At 40.3% G+C, this 19,085-nt stretch overlaps 1 protein-coding gene across 5 annotated transcripts in view; it reads left to right on the top strand.

Moving 5' to 3' along the window:
- SLC4A4 (solute carrier family 4 member 4) overlaps nucleotides 1-19,085 on the top strand; it is a 351,984-nt gene that overhangs the window by 51,031 nt on the left and 281,868 nt on the right. For all 5 annotated transcript variants that reach the window (XM_023253060.2, XM_019829398.3, XM_019829396.3 and 2 more), the window contains exon 3: nucleotides 12,667-12,846. In XM_023253060.2, the coding sequence (XP_023108828.1) occupies nucleotides 12,667-12,846 (180 nt within the window). The remainder of the gene's footprint in view (nucleotides 1-12,666; nucleotides 12,847-19,085) is intronic.

Raw genomic sequence — 19,085 nt, 5'->3', positions numbered from 1 at the left:
ACAGTTTGGGCTAAAGGCCTCGTGAGGACACTTTCTGTCCTAGGTGTCTACATTCTTTTTTCACAGTAAACCATAAAAAATTGAAGTTGGTGCTTGGGTTGTGTTCTGCAAGGATCCAGAAATTCCGAAATAATGTTCTTGCAGCAATTTTGTCTATAGATTTTTGTTTTAGAAGCTTTTTATCTGGTCATATTTATGAGACATATTGTTTGATATTTGGTGACATGTTTGGCGTATTTTTTTATTATCTCATTTTTAAAAATTAAAATACTTGCTAAAGTTGTTGAAACGTGGTGGCTCAGCATCAGTTTGGGAATAAAAGTTTTAAGACTTTTGCCTGATCTATTGCTGAATCATTGCATAAGTGAAGGAAGCAAATTGCAGTTTGGATTTTGGCTTTCTTGCTCTGTAAAATGAGAATAATAGAACATGCCATTTACCAAAGAAGTGTTGCAATAATTGTCAGAAATTACGTTGCTGCTGTACCTGGCATTGGGGTGCTTTATACGGAATCACTTTCTGTACTTTGTCTTTCTGATTGATACAATTTCACCAATAATTTTCCGTGATTATTGTCATTCCAAAAAATTCTAACTGGCTTAAATGTTTTTTATTTGCTTAATTCATTTTTACCAACAGCTATCCTTTGCCTTCCTAACCACACTTGCATCTTGTGTTGGAAAAGGCAAGCTAGAATGGTCAAGTGAAGTTTCCCAAGGCCTGCTGTCTATTTCTCTTTGGACTCATTCTGGTTGCTTTAAGCTCTGGGTGCGAGATCTAATTTTCGTAATCACACTGCTCTAATCCATATTGCCCCCAATTTGTTAAATTGTCTTCCATGATTGTATACAGGGTAAAATACAAGTGTGTGGCTGTTGTCTAATAAAGCCTGTAAAAGTGCTTCTTTTGGAAAAGATTTAAGTGTGTGGCACTTTCCCACCAATGAAGAGGATTCAGGGGTCAGTTGTATATATATGTAAATATATATGTCCATAAATAAACACATCTTATATGAGATGTATATATTCCTCCTCCCCACCCAGCATAGACTAGAATAATCATGCTCTTTGTTGGTTATTATATAATTTAGGTGCCAATTAAATGAGATTATGCAATAGTATAGAAATAAACCTGAGCTAAGTATCTCCCCATTTTTGTCATCACAAAATGCAGAATCACTGGGGGAATTGAGAATTGGGTCTGATGAGAGAGAATAGAGGAAGATTAGAATAAAGCTGAGTAAGGCTCCGTTGAGGCTTTCTTGTTGCTGTGGTGAGCTTGCTGGTGGGGTTTTGTTTTATTTTTTTAAATTTTATTTTGCTTTTTTGGCTGCTAGCGTTTAGGGGACTGAGGTGAGAACCTGCCATGACAGGAGCTCACAGGAGGTTCCAAACACTGTGCCCCTGAGGCTGCTGATTGCCTGGTGGGATGAAGGCGAAGGTAGGGAGCGTGGTGAGTGATATCCATTGAATCAGCAGTATAGGTGACTTAAATAACTCCCTTCTCTGAAGAGCTGCAAAAGCTTTTAAATCTGGTTAATTGTTTTTACCTTTCCATGGAGTTAGAATTAGAAGGCAGTGCTGTATCCAATGTGTTCACCTTTCTTTATAGTCTGCTGACTTTGAAAGGAGAATAGACTCTACTTCAGCCTCTTGAGACATTGTTTTACTGACTCTTTTCATGGTGGAATGCTCAATAACTTTTAGCAGGCCAAAACTTCTGAAAAAAAATAGGTTTTGAATTTTAGTGATATTGGCCAACATATCAGCTTTAGAGGGCCAGAACTGCACATTTGTAGTTTTGTTAAATCGCCACCCCACCTCCAGCTGATTATTAAATTTTCAACAGGTAATTCTGTCCCTACTGAAAAATAGAGACAATGTCTGGGATGTGGAATGAAAGCTTATAATTGAATCCAATGGATACATGTATTTGGCAAATTAGATCAGTATCTGATTGTTCAGGTACTTTTATCCAGTCTATGCCGTGGGTTAGAGGACATAGTCGAGAACCAGGAGTCTCAGAACCTATTTCTATTTCCGGCTCTGCCTTGCCTTTGTGGGTGACATGAGGCCAATCATGCTTATGTGGTTACATTTCCTTTATGCAAAGTGCAGTTAATGACCTATCTTCTCATCTCCCTACCAGAGATGCTGTGAGGTTTCTTGGGTAATACCTGAAAAATACTATGGTATTGGCAGTAAGCCATCGACAAATTACTTAATTTCTGAACCTCAGTTTTCTTCCACAGAGAAATAGCATTTGTGCCTCCCTGTCTCCTAGTTTTGCTAGGAGTACTAGTAAACTAATTTGAAGTCCCCAGGATGAACCCAGTAAATTTAAGATACTGCCTCCCTTGGATATACTCCCTGCCTGTAATTTATTGCCAGCGATTGCTGTGACTGCAGAATGCTTTCAGACTGGAGCTAATACTGATATCCAGTAATCAACAAATTAGTTGATTAGTATCTGTGTTAACTCTTCTTATTAGCTTTAACTGATGCACAGCGCTTTGTTTTTCTTTAAGCTTGTCAAAATGCTAAGAACAGTTGCGGATATAAATTCTGATATGTTGCTTTTCTGGGCTCACATGTATCATTGAATGCCATAACATATTCCAGTGCAGGCCACAATGAATGTATGATCAAATAAACCAGTCATTATTTAAGGACAAGGTTGTTGGTGTGATAGTGTAGAGAGCGGATCATGTATGTGGGTGAGTTTGGGTGGGAAACGGGTATATATTTCCCATAGAGTGACATGAAGTTGAACTCTAAAGCATGCACAGGAACCATCTAGGGCAAGAATGATGGAAACATCACAGGCAGGCATGTGTGAAGGCCCAAAGGCGAGAAAGAGGCCTATTTGAGAAGTGGAAATGAGAACATTGAGGCTGGACCATGTGAACAGAGCGAACGTGGCCTGAGGTAGATAAGACCCTGATGATTCATGGCCTTTTATGCTATGCTAAAGATTTAGGATTTTATTGAGTATGCACTGGGGAGCCATTGCAGAAGGGTTTTAAGGAGGAAAGTAACCAGACAAAATTTACATTGTTTTTTTTTTTAATGTTTATTTATTTTTGAGAGAGAGAGAGAGAGAGAGAGAGAGAGAGAGCGAGCGAGCAGGGGACAGGCAGAGAGAGAGGAAGACACAGATTTTGAAGCAGGCTGCAGGCTCTCAGCCATCAGCACAGAGCCTGACGCAGGGCTCGAACTCACAAACCTCGAGATCATGGCCTGAGCCGAAATCTGATGCTTAACTGACTGAGCCATCCAGGCGCCCCCCCGCCCCCCAATTTGCATTTTTTAGAAAAGATCCCTTTTGCTGATAGATGGAGAGAACATCCCAGGAGGACAAAGATGAATGTGGGAGACTGTTGCTGAGATTCAACTGAGAGATGATTTTTCAGTTATACTAGAGTGGAGACAAAAGAGACACCTGGGTTGGACTGGCAGGACCTGCGGAGAGACATAAGGGTACATGGGAGCGATTGCTTCTGTATTTCTGCTGTGAGCAATTTGGGAAATTCATGTGCCATTCTGTGGAGGCATGAGGTCTGTTCCCTCTGCAGCCAGAAAGGAGTTTGGAAAGGGAGATGGGTGAGAACGAGAAGAAGCACCTGGGAGAATAGGTGGAAAGAACAGAGGAGAAGAATGGAAGGTGTTGGAAGAGCTTCACACTTGACCTTAGCCAAAAGGCCAAGAAGCGATGGGAGGAGCTTATGAAAAGGCGAGAGAGAAAGAAGACACAGCCTGGCTGGCCTCTGCTTTTCATAAGCTCTTCGTCCTTGGGATGAGCACTGCCCTGAGAAAGTCTAGGTCCTTGTCCCTGTTAATACAGTTACTGTCAGTGTTGCCACAAGCAAATCACTTTAACCTCTCCAGGCTCGTGTATCCATCTGTAAGGTGAGAATGTCGAGCTGTATTTTCTTTAAGATGCTTTTTTTTTAGCTCTAAAAATTCTGTAACCGTTCTAAATATTTTAATTGGTTAAGTGTAATGGAGGACATAGAGGGAAAGACTAAAAGTTTTCTGCTGTTTCTCAAAGTGACCATTGGTGATCAGTGGAGGACAGAGGTCACAGGCAGAACATTTTCATATTTGGGGCAGTTTATGGAGCTAAGGGTTGTGGATTTAAACTGGTCATTCTATAAGAAACATTTTCAGAGAATTCCTAAGCCCCTTTTTCCTTCTAGGTAATTACGAACTTGAAAGGACGAATTTTTTTTTCTTCTTCTGTGTTTTGAAGACAGTGGAAGACGGGAGGGATGGCAGTGGTGGGCTGGTTCCATGGCAGTACTAGTGGGAAAGTGGGCAAGGAAACCTTCTATGTCTGGGAGCACCAAGAGTCCCAGTCTCTATGTTATTCACTGGCTTTCGGCTTCAGTTGGCTCACTGGTAAATGAAAAGGTTGAATCATGTAATGTTTTAAGGTTATTTCAACTCTAAAAGTATGATTACATGGTGCTATGTCTGAATGTTGTCCTTCTCTTTTCTGGGAGGGTGAGGAGAACCATAGCCAGGAAGATTCTGCAGTTGGCCTTATTCAGGCTATTTAAGTCTCTCGGGGCACTTTTCCTACTTCTTGGTTATTGTTTTAGTCCTATGGCATTGTCCCTATCTCATTTACCTATGTGAGAGGTATGTGAGAGGAGGGAATTATGTGAACTAATATTAAATATTTAATACCTGATTGGCCATGAGTGCATTAACTATATGGTGGATTATCTGTCTATAGCAACTAAAGACTATTCTTCCTATTACCCAGCCGGGGCTTAGGCCAGTGCTAAAAGGGAACCCATAATAGAGTTGGAGATGGACAATGTGGGTAGGATGAGAGTGTGAATGTGTGCATTTATGTGTCTCTCTAAGCTGCCTCTCTGGCTGCAATTGCAAATCCAGTTATCAGTGACCATTGGATTAGCCATTGTTTTCTCTCTCCCAACCCTGCTTCCCATTCAGTTGTGCAAATGGTGACCATAAGAGAAATAATGGAAACTGTCAGTTCTCAGTGTTTGGATCACAGGTGGATCTTATCTGACAGCATGTGTAGTGCACATTAAAATTCACCAGCCTCTTTTGGGGGTTCTGGGGTGTCAGGATGAGTGGAGGGTTCATCTTTCCTGTTGGGTGATTCTTCTTCACTCTTAGCACTGCCCCGCCTGGCACGGGCCTTCCCAGGCCTTTTGGTTCCAATCTATTCTGCTCAGTCAAGTAAAAGGATAACAGCTCCTGGGGGTTGGCACTCACTGTGTGAAAGCTCTGGATGAAACTCTACCCAGAGCAGGGTGGAGATTGCCAGGCACGTGTTTCTGGGCAGCGTGAGGGAAGATTGAGGTTGTGGAAGGTGTTCCCTCTGTCAAACATTTAAACCCTGTATAATGAGTAAAGCATCCCACTGGAGGGCAAGTTAGACGGTCTAAAGCTGGCTCTTCTGCCCTGCTCAGGGGTGCCTTTGCTAGAGAGCAGAGGGAGTTCACAAGTTGTTATCAGGGCTCAAGGGAGGGTGAGGAAATCGTGCTCTGAATTTTCCCTCACAGAAAGGGAAGGGAGAAGGAGATCAACACTTGTATGGCACCTTTGTGTACTTGGGTACCATCCGCAGTGAGAGACAATTTATTGACATCATTTGATTTGGATTGTCCATAAAAATGATCTCTCTCTCTCTCTCTGCATCTCCCTATATATGGAGTCTATACAGATACCTCTGCATATCTATATGCACCTGTATCTATATAGATATATAGAGATACAGATATACAGACATAGATATAAATATAGATTATATTTGGTGTGTACAGATGCGTAGAGGAGAGATTTTGCTAGAGCAAAGTTAAAATTACTTTGGAGAGTCAACTTTTTAGAGATTGTGAAGCACTTTAAGTCTTGTTTATTTATTAAGATAGGTTCCTGTATTACCTTTAAGCGGTTGTTCTAGCCTAGCTATTTTCAAATAATTGACGACCACTGAACGTATTAAGTCACATGTCTTTAAAAATATTCACTACTTGTAACTTTTTATAATGCTCGTCAGTTTTTGCCTCTTATCAGCTATTAGTGATGGTAACTGTAAGAGAAACTTAACCTCAGTGTGTGCTCTTAGAATTCTCCTCTTTACCTAAAGGCTATAAGTAGAACTTCACCAGAAATGGACACTTAAAAGACAGGTGTAGACGTTTACTCAGCTAAAGGGCAGGAGGTTAGCTGAGTAACCCTAAGCTTGACTCCCCTTCACGACTTTTTCCTGTACCTGTTTGTTCCTGCCTAGAGATTGTTAGCATAATCATCATCATCATGAAATATTAAATATTAAAAGCACTGTGCTTAGTAAACACCAGATAACAAGCTGAGATTTCTTATCAGTCTTGCTTGGGGAACCTCAGGTTGCCCTAAGGATTTCTGGGAGGCTTTCAGTGGATAAAATTCCCATGCAGTTCAGTGGGAAGAAAAGTATTTCCCTGTTTTTCATCACTTGTACTATTTGCCTGCATGCCTAATCTTAAATATGATTGGTAGCATTAATATTAAAAGAGATTACTTATCAACATTCAAAATGATTTATAAATACGTAAGTAATATATAACTTTCTACTAATAAACGTGGGCATTATTTTTTTTTTCTATGTGAAAAGTGACCCCTATCCAAAATACAAAAAGGAAAATCAGCTCTTGTCCTGTGTAGTGGTATATGTTTGAAATGCAGACCCTCTTGCAAACACGTCTCATCACAGGCTGACTTTCCCCCTGTTAACTGCAAAATTACGCCGTGCCGTTTGAAGCAGGTTTTCTTTTCATGAGCTGGTATTTATGCCTGAGTAGCAATGTTATTTGGGTTATATCTTATTAGAGCTGCTTATGGACAGTCTTCTGTGTTTGTTAGTAATAAGCTAACAAATTATTTGCATTTCATTTATTAAAGTGTTTAGGTTTATAGGCACTGATATATTTCTTATTATATGAAGTGTCAACACACAGCCTCTGTGGCATCTCAACTTGATACTATGATTTTGTCTAAGGTTCTTATTCCTCTACTTCTAAAAAATCTTTGACATTTGTTTTGGTTTAAGAAGTAAAGTCCACAGCATCTTTTTATAATCTGTCACTCATCTAGAGGCTCTGCCTCCTCTTCTACACTTTTCTTTCCATAATTAAAATAGAGATAATAAATATCTCTTAATTTTGTTTCCCTCTGTTACATCCCTCTTGGCAATAGATACAACATGTCTTAGGCATCTTGGCTTAAGGCCAGCTTACTTTAGATAAACTAGGGAAGGCAATATTTGACTTATATTTTGGGAATATTGCTGATTAGTTCTAGAAGAATGATACAAAGTGCCAGACATTGTAGAATCTTTGAACTAGAGAAAACAGAAATTTGGTTGACTATAGAAAGAGCAACAATGGAAACATCCCTCAGTGTTTCCTTAGATATGTATGTAGGTGGATGGGGATGGCGAAGATTTTACCTGTTCTCTGGGGATCCTTTTTAGCTAGATCTAAATCTATAGGTCTAAATCTTTGCCTAGAAATCTACGCTTCCCCACAACCACCCCAGCCATTGCCATCCTCTTCCCCGACCACTGACATCTCAGATTTAAAAAAAAAAAAGAAAATTCATATAATTCCTTATTCCCCAAATAGTTTAGTGTGAAGGGAAAATAATGGGTGAAAACCTGGAAGAGTGAGGTTAGTGTATAAATTACACGTCTCAAAACTCTGCCCACCACTGGTTGGCCTGAGACTTATCTCTTATATTTCTAGCAGCCAACACGAGGAAGGAAGTGTAATCAGTTATAAGACTGATAGTATAAATGCTGTATACTATACAGCACAAGCATCCCCCTGCCCCCCGCCAAGAAAAAAACAAACCAACAAATCACCACCAAAGTAGTGATGAAGCCCTCGCTGTCTTTGTTACTGCCACTTGAGAGCTGTTTCTCCTGTGTGCTTTTATGAGTTTGTTGGTGACGGTATCCTTGACTTCCCTGCACCTTGGTTTCTTTGCTTGTATAATTACGATAATAGTAGTCTTTACTTCGTGCAGTTGTGAGGATTGCATGAGGTAATAGATATCAGAGACCTAGCCAGAACCTGGCACATTTATAAGTACTCAATAAATAGTTGCTATCATCTGTATGTACAGTAAGAACAGTAGTATGTTTCCTAAAGGAGCTAATAGGTCTATCTTGCATATAGAGGCATATGTGGTTTCACTGTCCAGCGTTTTTGTAGAATTTTGAGTTTGGCTGGTGTAAAACCTTCTTCTGGTTTGTCTTCTGGTTTGATGGGTTTAATTCTACAAAATCCTAATCATCCTTGGTAGCACAGTGAGTATCTGTGACAGCCTCTTAACTTGAATGACTACAGAGTTTCCAGGTGTGAAAGTTTTCTGTTGGTCTGAAAACAGGATAGCAACTATCAATGACATTAGTTTAGAAATATCTTAGGAATTGGGAGAATTGGACATGATAGAATCACAGTACTGCTTTCAGCCGAGGTGGAGCAGGTGAGGATGGGAAGAGGCCAGCCTCACCTGGTGATAATTTCTGACCTTCGGAGATAACCAGGAAAGCCATGCTTTCTTCCCAGTAGTACTGGCTGTGGCATGGATTGTGAGATATTCTCAAGACATTTGGAGTTTGTTGGGAACTTACACCATCTGTCAGAGAAAGGCATGCAGGGTATTTATTTTAACACATGATACTGAGGCCACTGCCAAATCAAGGACTCAGTGCCCTTTGACTCACACCTAAATGAACACTGTCAAATGTAGATTCCAGTAGTTTTGCTCGATACGATTTTAGTAGCAAAAATGCAAACTTTATTTTAATAATATTTAAAACAGTCACCGTAAATTTTTTTTTTTTTCTATTTGAGTGTAGCCGAGACAGTCACCTTTTCTTATGAATTCTAGCTATTTTAGAAAAAATGTTGCTTCTCCTTTGGAAAGAAGTTTTTGGTGAAACTTTGGAAGCAGTTTTTGGTGAAATTTCTAGCTGAGAGGTCTTTATCTCATCTTACCTTATCTTTTATCTTATTTTTGAGTCTAAAATTCTCTTAGAAGTTAAGCTGGTAACTCTCCCTGATTCTTTCAGCATCTACGGTTTTGGAGACCCTTGCTGGATTGGAAAGCTTGTCTGTCACGTTTCTCATTTTTTATTTTATGTGTAAAATAATACTACACCCTCAACCTTTGTATATTTCCGAAGTGCTTGCTGTCATTTTATGAGTTCTAGTGTTAAAAATAGCCATCAATCTTCATGACACATCTCTGAGGCAGGTAAAGATATTTTATTGAAAATAAATATCAAAATCCATCCATGAGATTCTTACCAACAGTAGTATATTTTCATTAATTCTGCGTCTGTTGATCCTGAAGACAGGTGTTCTGTGGGAGCAGCAAGAATGCTTCCATTTGAGCTCAGTTTACTTTCGGTATTTTTGTAACTTGGCGTGTACAACTTATGAAATATTTGGTTATCACCTTGAGAAAGCATGCCTTACGCTCACTTTCCAAGGTGAAGTTGTCTTGCTCTCTTCCCCTGGGCAAAGAAGTTGAAGTGTAGAGCAACTGAGAAGTAATGGGTGAAACACAAGCACTGTCCCCAGGTTCCTAAAGGTTTATTGAACCTTAGGACCGTGTTCCTTCTCTTCTATCTGAACGCAAGACAGAAAAGGAAAATTTAGTTATCGGTAATGTGTGAGAAGAAAAAGGAGCATGCTTTGAATTTTTGCTCAGTGTCATCATTTCCTCATGACTCTCGGGAGGTAGTATCTTCTTTCCTCAGGGAATATTTCATTCTACTGTAGCGTAAGGATCCCCACAAAAAGTTCATGGCTGTGTGGGTACCAGCGAATTGTAGCTTCCCAGAGGCCATCACTGAAAGTATCAAAAATGCTTAAGAGTGGTTGTTTGAGATGGACGTAGGTACAGAGAGTGCAGTACTACACATGTGCACAAGGGATTTTTTTGGGTTGGTGACAATGTTCTAAAGTTGATTAAGGTGATGGGTGCAGAACTCTGTGAATATACTAAAAAATCTTTGGGCTATACTCTTAAAATGAGTGAATTGCACCTCAGTAAGTGTAAATTAAATTATACCTCAATAAAGCTGATAAAAATGTCTGAAATTTGGAGTGTTTTGCAAGGAACCATATTTCTGCTCGATATCTGGGCTGCAGAAAGCGGTATCATATCTGCAAGCTTCCCCACCTGTGTGAAAGTGTGTGATGAAGTGTGGGGTGTGTGTGGATGGGAAACATCTGAGGTGGGAGCTGGAGGAGACAGGGAGAAGCCGAATCTTCTTCCTAAGGCAGGGGGAGGCATGTGATCACGATGTGAATAAAATGGCACTGTTTTTGTGGGGCTGCAACTTCAGTTAGGTCCCAGAAGGTAAGGTATGCTCCTGTCTGTGGGCTTTGCGAGCTCACTCTCTGAATCACCCTCTTTGCTTAGGCTGACAATGACAAGAGTTTCTAGAAATCTTACCTTAAAATCCTGTCAGCCCATATAAGCTGTCTTTTATTATTATTTTTTATTATTTTTTAAAAAATTATTTATTTAAGTTGAAGTTATTTAACATACTGTGGAGTATTGGTTTCCGGAATAGAATTTAGTGATTCATCACTTACATATAACACCCAGTGCTCATCCTAACAAGCGTCCTCCTTAATGCCTATTACCTGTTTAGCCCATCCCCCGCCCCCAAACACACTTTAAACTGTCTTTTTAATGACTTATCAAAGGTACTGTGTAGATTTGGGTAAATACAGTAAAAAATCTTCCTGTGTAACATCTATATGACTGATGTAACTAACCTGTCACTTTTTTTTTCTTGGTTGCCATTATTTAATAAGATGTAGAAAATATTTAATGTGACAGTTTTAAAACTTTTCCAGCTTTTTAATTTTTTTTCATGATGTTTTCCTAATTCCTGAATGAAAGTGACCAACCTTTCAGTGTTTGATTCACTAAAGAATTTGGTTGGCTTTGCTTACGTATATTGTGTGCCTTGAGATAAAGCTGCAGGACTCCCTTAGTGACTGGAGCACAGGAAACAATTGACACTGTTTCTTAATTCACATTGTTTCTGAGACATTTCCTACTTCCTAGTATAATATAGCTTTCCCATGAGAACAATTTGCTTGCAAATGGTTAGACACGATAAATTTCTCATTGGCACTCAGTCTGTGAGGAGCATTTCACTGTGCTTTGTAATAGTTGAGTTGGTGTGTGTGTGTGTGTCTACGTGTGTCGGGAGGGGGGAGTTTCACACTTTATATAGATGCCTCCAACCTCATTCCAAATACCAGATTTTTTTGGAATCCTAACCCATTCAGTTAGGGATCTGCATTCCTTAGTTGGAGGCTCCTTCCTAAAGGAGCATACAATTGTTTTAATCCTTCCAATTTAAGGGAACACCCCTGTGAATTATAGTGTTTTTAGATATGCCTGGTGAGTGACTGTGGAAAGTGACTCACAGCCATTTACGTGAGACATCGTGCGCGTACACGTGTTGCATGTTAGGTTGTGATATCATCTGGGGCACTGTAAAGTGGTCATCCAGGAATAATTCCAGAATGGGAAAGGAGATGGGGAAGATGATATAATCTCATCTAATTTGCAGTTCAAAAAGAAAAAAAGTTTTCACATTACTTCTGAGATAGTGGTTCCCACATTCAGAAGTTGTGCTGTAATAAAGTGAAAGTAAGTTTCCCAATTAAAAAAACAAAAAAAGATGTGGAGCTTTGAGTTCCTTTTTTCTTCCTGTCTTATCAGATTTTGTAAGAATAATACCACTTGTCAGTTTTGCAGCTTCTTCCATCCAGAGAACTAAAAGCATTTCACAATCTTTTTTCCTCATGCCCTTCTCTTCAAGGCAGTTTTTGCTGGGCTGGGTTTATTTTTATCATTGCAACAACCAGTTTTTAGAAACTTTGGGAAACGAAAAAAGAAAAACGAGAATGGCACTGTAACGGACATTCATTTTAGCTGTTTCCTAGTGTGAACATTTGAGTATTTCTGAAATCTTCTCTCCAAGTAGGTCTTATTTTTTCTCAATTTGTCCCAGTTCTAAGTCTCTATTCTGCTGATTTCGTAAAAAAAAAAAAAAAAAGTTTTAATGCAAAAGCTTATCTCCAGTAGAATGACTTCTTGAACTTTGAGTTAGATCTTTATTTATTTATTTTTTTTGCTGCTCTAAGACCTCCTTTTTAAGCACTCTGTTTAGTATAATCACAGACTCGTGGAAGGTTAGAACTGGGAAGGCCTCCAGGGATCACCCCATGTAGTAAGCCTCTTGTTATATGAATGATGAGATTGAGGCCCAGAATGGTTAAGGGACGTGCTCAAGGTCAAATAGCTAATTGAAGATGGAAATCAAGGGTTCTTGATTTCTGGCTTGGCATTTTTTGGTTTCCCTAGAGAAAAGTTCTCTATCCGGATGTAACTGGAGCATACCCTCCCAGAATCCTAATGCCAGCCAACAGGTTGAATTACACTCTCGGTCACGGAAAATTGGGAAGAGATTTTATCTTTCCAGTTTGTCAAATGTAAAATGGTAATGAATTCGTAGACATTTTCTTCTGACCTGAGGAGCTTGTGAAATTTATATGCAGCAGAGAATGTGATTTGAAATGACTAATGATCTGTGTACCTTTCTTAGGCCACCACACCATCTACATTGGGGTCCATGTGCCGAAGAGCTACAGGAGAAGGAGACGCCACAAGAGAAAGACAGGGCACAAAGAAAAGAAGGAAAAAGAAAGAATCTCTGAGAACTACTCTGATAAGTCAGATGTGGAAAATGCAGATGAAACCAGCAGCAGCATCCTCAAACCTCTCAGTGAGTACTCCCTGGGTATTGGTTCTTTTCTCTGCCTCCATCCCACGTCCTCAGGAAAGACACTTTGTAGGATCTTGTGGCTAATGGGGAGGGACACAATCCTACTGGGATGGTCTCTAAAGGATAATGTCTATGGAGAGTCTTTTCTTGTCCTAGCAGGTTGTTCTAGGAGGAGGTCTGGTAAGATTCTTGAAAAGATCTGACAAAGTTTAGGCACGCTTGGATAGTCTAAATTTTGACTAGTGAAAGAGGGCAGAGTGTTATACATGGTATTTAACTACAGTGATCAGTAGTCACTGGAAGACTCAAAGGCATTTTTAGATTGCTTTTGCTTAGAAATAGGTTCTATTGAGACAGTAGGTCAAGAAGAAAAAAATATATCTTACGTATATATATATAAAAAACCAAACTATTACATATATCATATCATATATCATATATCATATATCATATATAATATATCATATATGTATATGACATTGATGGCGTTATAGATGACATTTAACCAGGCTGTGGGCCAGGTTGATGATTTAGAAAGGAAAAGTAGAAAAATATCCCATAAGGGAGAGAAGAGTGTAGAGTAATATGGTTCTGAAAGCATCGAACATATTAAATATCATACATTGGATGGAAGTGTTATTAAGAACAGGGTAGTAGGAGGTCAGAGAACACCCATAGATTCAACTGATACAGTAGACGGTGTGTTTAGGTATATGCTTTTGCTTCTTCTGATGTGGAGGATATTTGGCTATCTGGGGAACTTTGCGGCTGAAGCGAGAACGAATATGTGCAGTAGAAGGGAGAAGCGATAGAAACACATTCCAATTTTGGCAGATCCTCCAACAGGAGCTACATAGTGACAGCTTTGTATGTTGGCAGAGCTCTGTACACTCTTCATCTTTTTGCTACAGTTGCAGAAATATGGAACCTGTAATAAAATGCATTATGGGTGGCACAGATAAAGCTCCAGTTCAGTCATTGCAGGTGATGAGAGGCCAAATTAGAATTAACAGCTCGGGAGTGTTGAAAAGTGAATTTACAGAGTTAAATTAAAGAGGGTGTGAAGTGTAGTGATGGGAATCTGTGAATCTCTTACAGTCTCACCACTGAAACTGAGCAGGTGGCTTAGAAGCTAGTGAGGTACTATCCTAAAAGAGGCAGTACAGATGGACCACCAAACTAGAGAGCAAAGGTTGCAGGAAAGCTTGGAGATAGACCATAAAATTGAAACTTAAAGGTATTAGAATAAATGTAAGACAGAAAGGACCAAAGGGCAGGAGATAAGAATTCTGTGCTTTTCATTAGAATGTTGGGGGGAAAGCCTTTCTGAAAGGAGTCCTTACTATTCGGACTAAAATAATGGGGTCTGTTTCAAGCAATGTCCTTGAAATGCAGATAAAAAAGGTCACAGTGAATAGTCTGCAGGAACAAAAGACAACACCCTTCTCCAAATAAATTACTACTGTGTATCTGTGCTTGCTATCTGTTTTGATGAAGCCTGTGCCAGAACCCGAGGTTCTCTCCCCCGTGCATGTGTGTGTGCGTGAGAGAGAAAGAGAGAGACAGAGAGAGACACAGAGAGAGAGAGAGAGAGAGAGAGAGAGAGAGAGAGAGAGAGAGAAAGGGAGAGAGATCGATATCTCCTTTCTTCCCTGTCTCTAAGTCATCTCCCATTTTGCAATTTATGAAAAGGAGCACATCATCACTATAAATACTAAAAAGGGAAAAATGCCCACCTAGACAAATGCGCTGAGGGATTTTGAGATAATTATGTACCAGCTATTTAGGAAGGGCAACAGAAACAATGCCAGTAACCTTCAAGTGGTAACAGGGAACGAACAAATCAGAAAGGTAGTGAGACTGAATGTGCATCGACCACAGTGGGGGTGGGGTGGGGTGGGGGGAAGGGGGCAGTTGCTTTCTGTGGCATTTGGGAACCAGTTTGAGCACAGTATGTAAAATAAACAAGGCAGTCCATTCTCTTTACCCTCAGAGGTCTCCTCCTTGTGGGGTACTGCATTGTTTTGTATACCCAGTTTCTGAAGGGATCATATGGAGAGACTATTTTTAAGGACCCACTTGTTCAATGATCATACGAAAATTATTTGTAAATGTGTCTTTTATAGTTATTTTCTTGTTAGCCAATAAATTATGCTGTAATATCCCTTGATGTATTTGACATGAGTCATCCAATTTGACGTGAAGGTCCTCTTAGAAATTTGTAATTTCTCTGCTGCTTGTCATGGGGACTAGATGAATTGGTTTTCTCTGGAGCAGTTGTATGTAAGTCAGAACTGGTGCACCCACGTATAGAAAGGCATTTAACCCTAAGTTTTTTGGGGAAGCTATGGGGCTCTGGCACCAGCATAACAACAAAATTCTCATGGGAAAATTCACTGAAATATCTGCCTAGTATACCGTTATTGTGTCTCAAGAACAACCACACACGGTTTCTGTTATTCTTGGGTCAGGGTGTTTGAGTTACTTACGCATATGGACATACCATGTCCCGTAGATCAGATTCCTGCATGAGCCTGACTTTCTGTCAGGTGATGCCTGGAACTTCTGGGAAAGTTATAAATGGAGTAACTCAATGAGAATCCTCTCTGATTCTTTCCTTGCCGACACCCTTATATACAATCCATCAGTGACTGTTATTGGTTCTACGTCTAAAATAGATCTGAATCTGTCTACTCCTTTTCGGTTTAACTGCTGCATTCTGGTGGAGGGAATCATCCTCTCTTGCTTAGACCATTGCAACAAGCTCGTTTTCAAGTCTTTTTCCTCACAGAGGAGACAATGATCGTCATAAAGTGTGAACTGCGTTATGTTGCTCCTCTCCTCCACTGAACATTTCCTGTTGTCCTTAGAATAGAATCTTGATTGGGCATCATGGCCCCCAGCATCTCACCAGTCCTGTTATGGGTCATTCTCATCTTGCTCACTTTACTTCAGCCACACTGATTTTTCAGTTCCCTGGTGCCCAAACCTTGTCTGCCTCGGGGGGGGCCTTTGCACAATATAGTCCTGTCTTCCTGGAATGGTCACCCTGTTCTTGTCCTTGTTAGCTTTTCTCTCTCTTTATGTTCTAGCTGTTAAAAAAATGTTTGTTTATTTATTTTGAGAGAGAGAGAGAGAGAGAGAGAGAGAGAGCACGAGCTGGGGAGGGGCAGAGAGAGAGAGAGAGAGAGAGGGAGGGAATCCCAAGCAGGCTCCACACCGTCAGCACAGAGCCTAATGTGGAGTTTGATCTCATGAACTGTGAGCCAAAATCAAGAGCTGGATGCTTAACTGACTGAGCCACCCAGGCACCCTAATGGCCTAGCATTTATTTATTTATTCATTCATTCATTCATTCATTCATTCATTCAGTCTTTAAAAAATTTTTTTTTCTTAATATAATTTATCATCAAGTTAGCTAACTTACAGTGTATATGGTGTGCTCTTGGCTTCAGGAGTAGATTCCCATGATTCATCACTTACATACAACACCCAGGGCTCATCCGAACAAGTGCCTTTTTCAATGCCCATCACCCATTTTCTCCCCTCCTCTCCCCCCACATCAAACCTCAGTTAATTCTCTGTATTTAAGAGTCTCTTATGGTTTGCCTCCCTGTCTGTTTGAAACTGTTTTTTTCCCTCCCTTCCCCCATGGTCTTCTGTTAAGTTTCTCAAATCCCACTTATGAGTGAAATCGTATGATATTTGTTTTCTCTGACTGACTTATTTCACTTAGCATAATACCCTCCAGTTTTATCGATGTCGTTGCAAATGACAGGATTTCATTCTTTCTCATTGCCAAGTAGTATTCCATTGCATATTTATTTATTTTGAGACAGACAGAGATAGCATGAGTAGGAGAGGGATAGAGAGAGAGGGAGACAGAGAATCCCAAGCAGGTTCCATGCTGCCAGCTCAGAGCCCAATGTGGGACTTGAACCCATGAAACTGAGATCATGATCTGAGCTGAAACCAAGAGCCAGATGCTTAACCAAATGAGCCCCTGAGGCACCCTTATTGTCTATCTTTTAAATGTTGTGGAGATAGGCCTTTTCCTATTACTGTATCTAACGTAGGTTCCCCAGGGTCATTCTTTCTAAGCCCTTTCTTCCCTTCATACTACATGCTTAACTGATGATTTTGTGAGCTTGCAGCTTTGTCTTGTGCTAATGCTAGATTGTTAGCTCCATGAGTGGTAGGATCAAATTTGTCTTGCTCAGTATGTTATTTCTGGCATCTAGCACAGTGCCTGGCACATAGTATGTGCCTAATAAATGCTCATTGAAGAGTTACTGAGTGAGTGGATTACTACAGAGGAAGACATAAACGTTGCTTTTATTGGTCTGAATATTTCCCATCCATAGATAAATATCTAGTTGACTTTCTTGTTTTTAATCCTTGCACATCATCTTTATATTTCCCTGCTCTGCCTTCTTCCCTCGCCACATAAAATCTGGTCCTAACTTTTAATTATTCCACTTTGGAAAGTGCCTCATTATTTTAACTATTGCTAACGTGGTATTTTGGTCTGGGTAGATGACTCCCGAGTGTGTTGAATTGCTTGTCGCCCACAACTGATGGAGGAAATTCATCCACAGGGCACGTGGATTTATCATGTACACTTAAAAATGTTCAATATATTCCACACAGAATTTGGGCAGCTCAGCTTCAGAAGCCGTATTAAAGAGGCATGGAACTGAATCGTTAAGGGCATTTAGAAGAAGAAATAAGCCAATTATCTTCCAGTATTTAGGCACATCAGGAAGATGACATAATTAATAGGTTCATTTAGCTCATAACAGAGATGCTTTTTCTTTTCTCCACGGCTCTCATGTCAAGGCAGGGCTTCTCAAAAGTGAATGCGTGTTTTGATTCCCACACATCTGGAGCTCGGAGGAGGAACTGGGTTTGTTTGCCTGAGCTTGGCAGCAGCCCCGAGCCCTTACAACTGTTCTTCCCAGTGTGGTGTCCGAGCTGCCGCCCAGTTTGGGACACAGAGAAGGAAATGCGTGTGAGAAGGTGTGGCTCACTGAGCACCCGGGAGAGAGACTGGGGAAGAAGAGTGAAATGGAAGAGCAAGCAGGAGGAGAGACAAGGGAATGAGGAGGTGGTGTGGAGTGGGTGGTGGAGAGAAAAGTTAGATTGTGCTCTTTCTTAAAAATAATCCTTTTTGCCTCCTCCACCATGCACTTTTTTTTTTTTTAAAGTTAGCAGCTGCCATCTCTGAGGGTTGCCCAGAAAGTGGGTGGGAAGGTGGTCCTTGATGAGACAGGCCCTAGAAACACAACACGACTTCCCACCGTGGATGGTTTTGACCTCTGAATGTCTCATTTTGTTAGTGTCCTGGGATATTTGGGGGGCGGGAAATCATAGGCCACTTTGTGAGTGCAGAGACTCTGAAGATGTGTAAAATGTTAGGAAACAGAGCTACAAACAGAATGTGCTGTTCAGCATATTGGTCCGATGTGTAATGTATTTCTTGACAAGCTTCAACATGCATCAGTGCTTGGGGTGCTAACTGCTTCTCACACGTATGACTCGCCTGCTGTGGAATCGTATTGCTAGGTATGTGCATATAGACACTCATTCAGTCTTGCGGTATTCTTTTTTTAGCTCTTTGGATATGTACCAGAACTGATGGGTTTATGCTAGTGAACATTGTTCTGTGAGCTGGGAACAATGGATGCCAGTTGGTGATCCAGTTATATTCAGGAAACTGCAACAGAGAAATGGGCAGCTGCTTTTGTTTGGTGCTTCCGGGTAAACGAACAGAGTACCTTTTCATAAGAGCCAAGATTATTTGGGGTTTTGTCATTTGACTTCCCCTTTTCCCAGTGCACACCCCTGTGCCCTCCCCCTACCTGACCTCATTCTTCATAGCGCATTCCTGTTTTTTGTTGACCTTTAAATGTTTTCAGACAAGACCCTTAGGTCTGATGTCATAAAGTGAGATTTCTTTATTTTCTGCATGCCATTTGCATATCCCCAAAATGAATGGGCATGGTAGGAGAGAAGAGAATCTTTGGAATGTGTGTGAAATGAGGTAGCTACTCATTTCACTGTGAAGAAACAAAACGCAATACAAAATAACTATACGGTCTCTTTCACCCTCTTTTTTATCTTATATAAGTAGGAGGAAATACTTCTTCTTTAGGTCTGAAACAAAGGTTCTTTGTATTAAAAAAAAATAATCGAAAACTTGAAAAGTTTGGCTTTTCAGAAGGGGCCCTTGGGATATG

This window comes from Felis catus, chromosome B1, assembly GCF_018350175.1.
Source record: "Felis catus isolate Fca126 chromosome B1, F.catus_Fca126_mat1.0, whole genome shotgun sequence".
NCBI classification, from domain to species: Eukaryota; Metazoa; Chordata; class Mammalia; order Carnivora; family Felidae; genus Felis; species Felis catus.
Note: the sequence above shows the minus strand (reverse complement) of the source record. Positions and strands in the feature narration are given on the sequence as shown.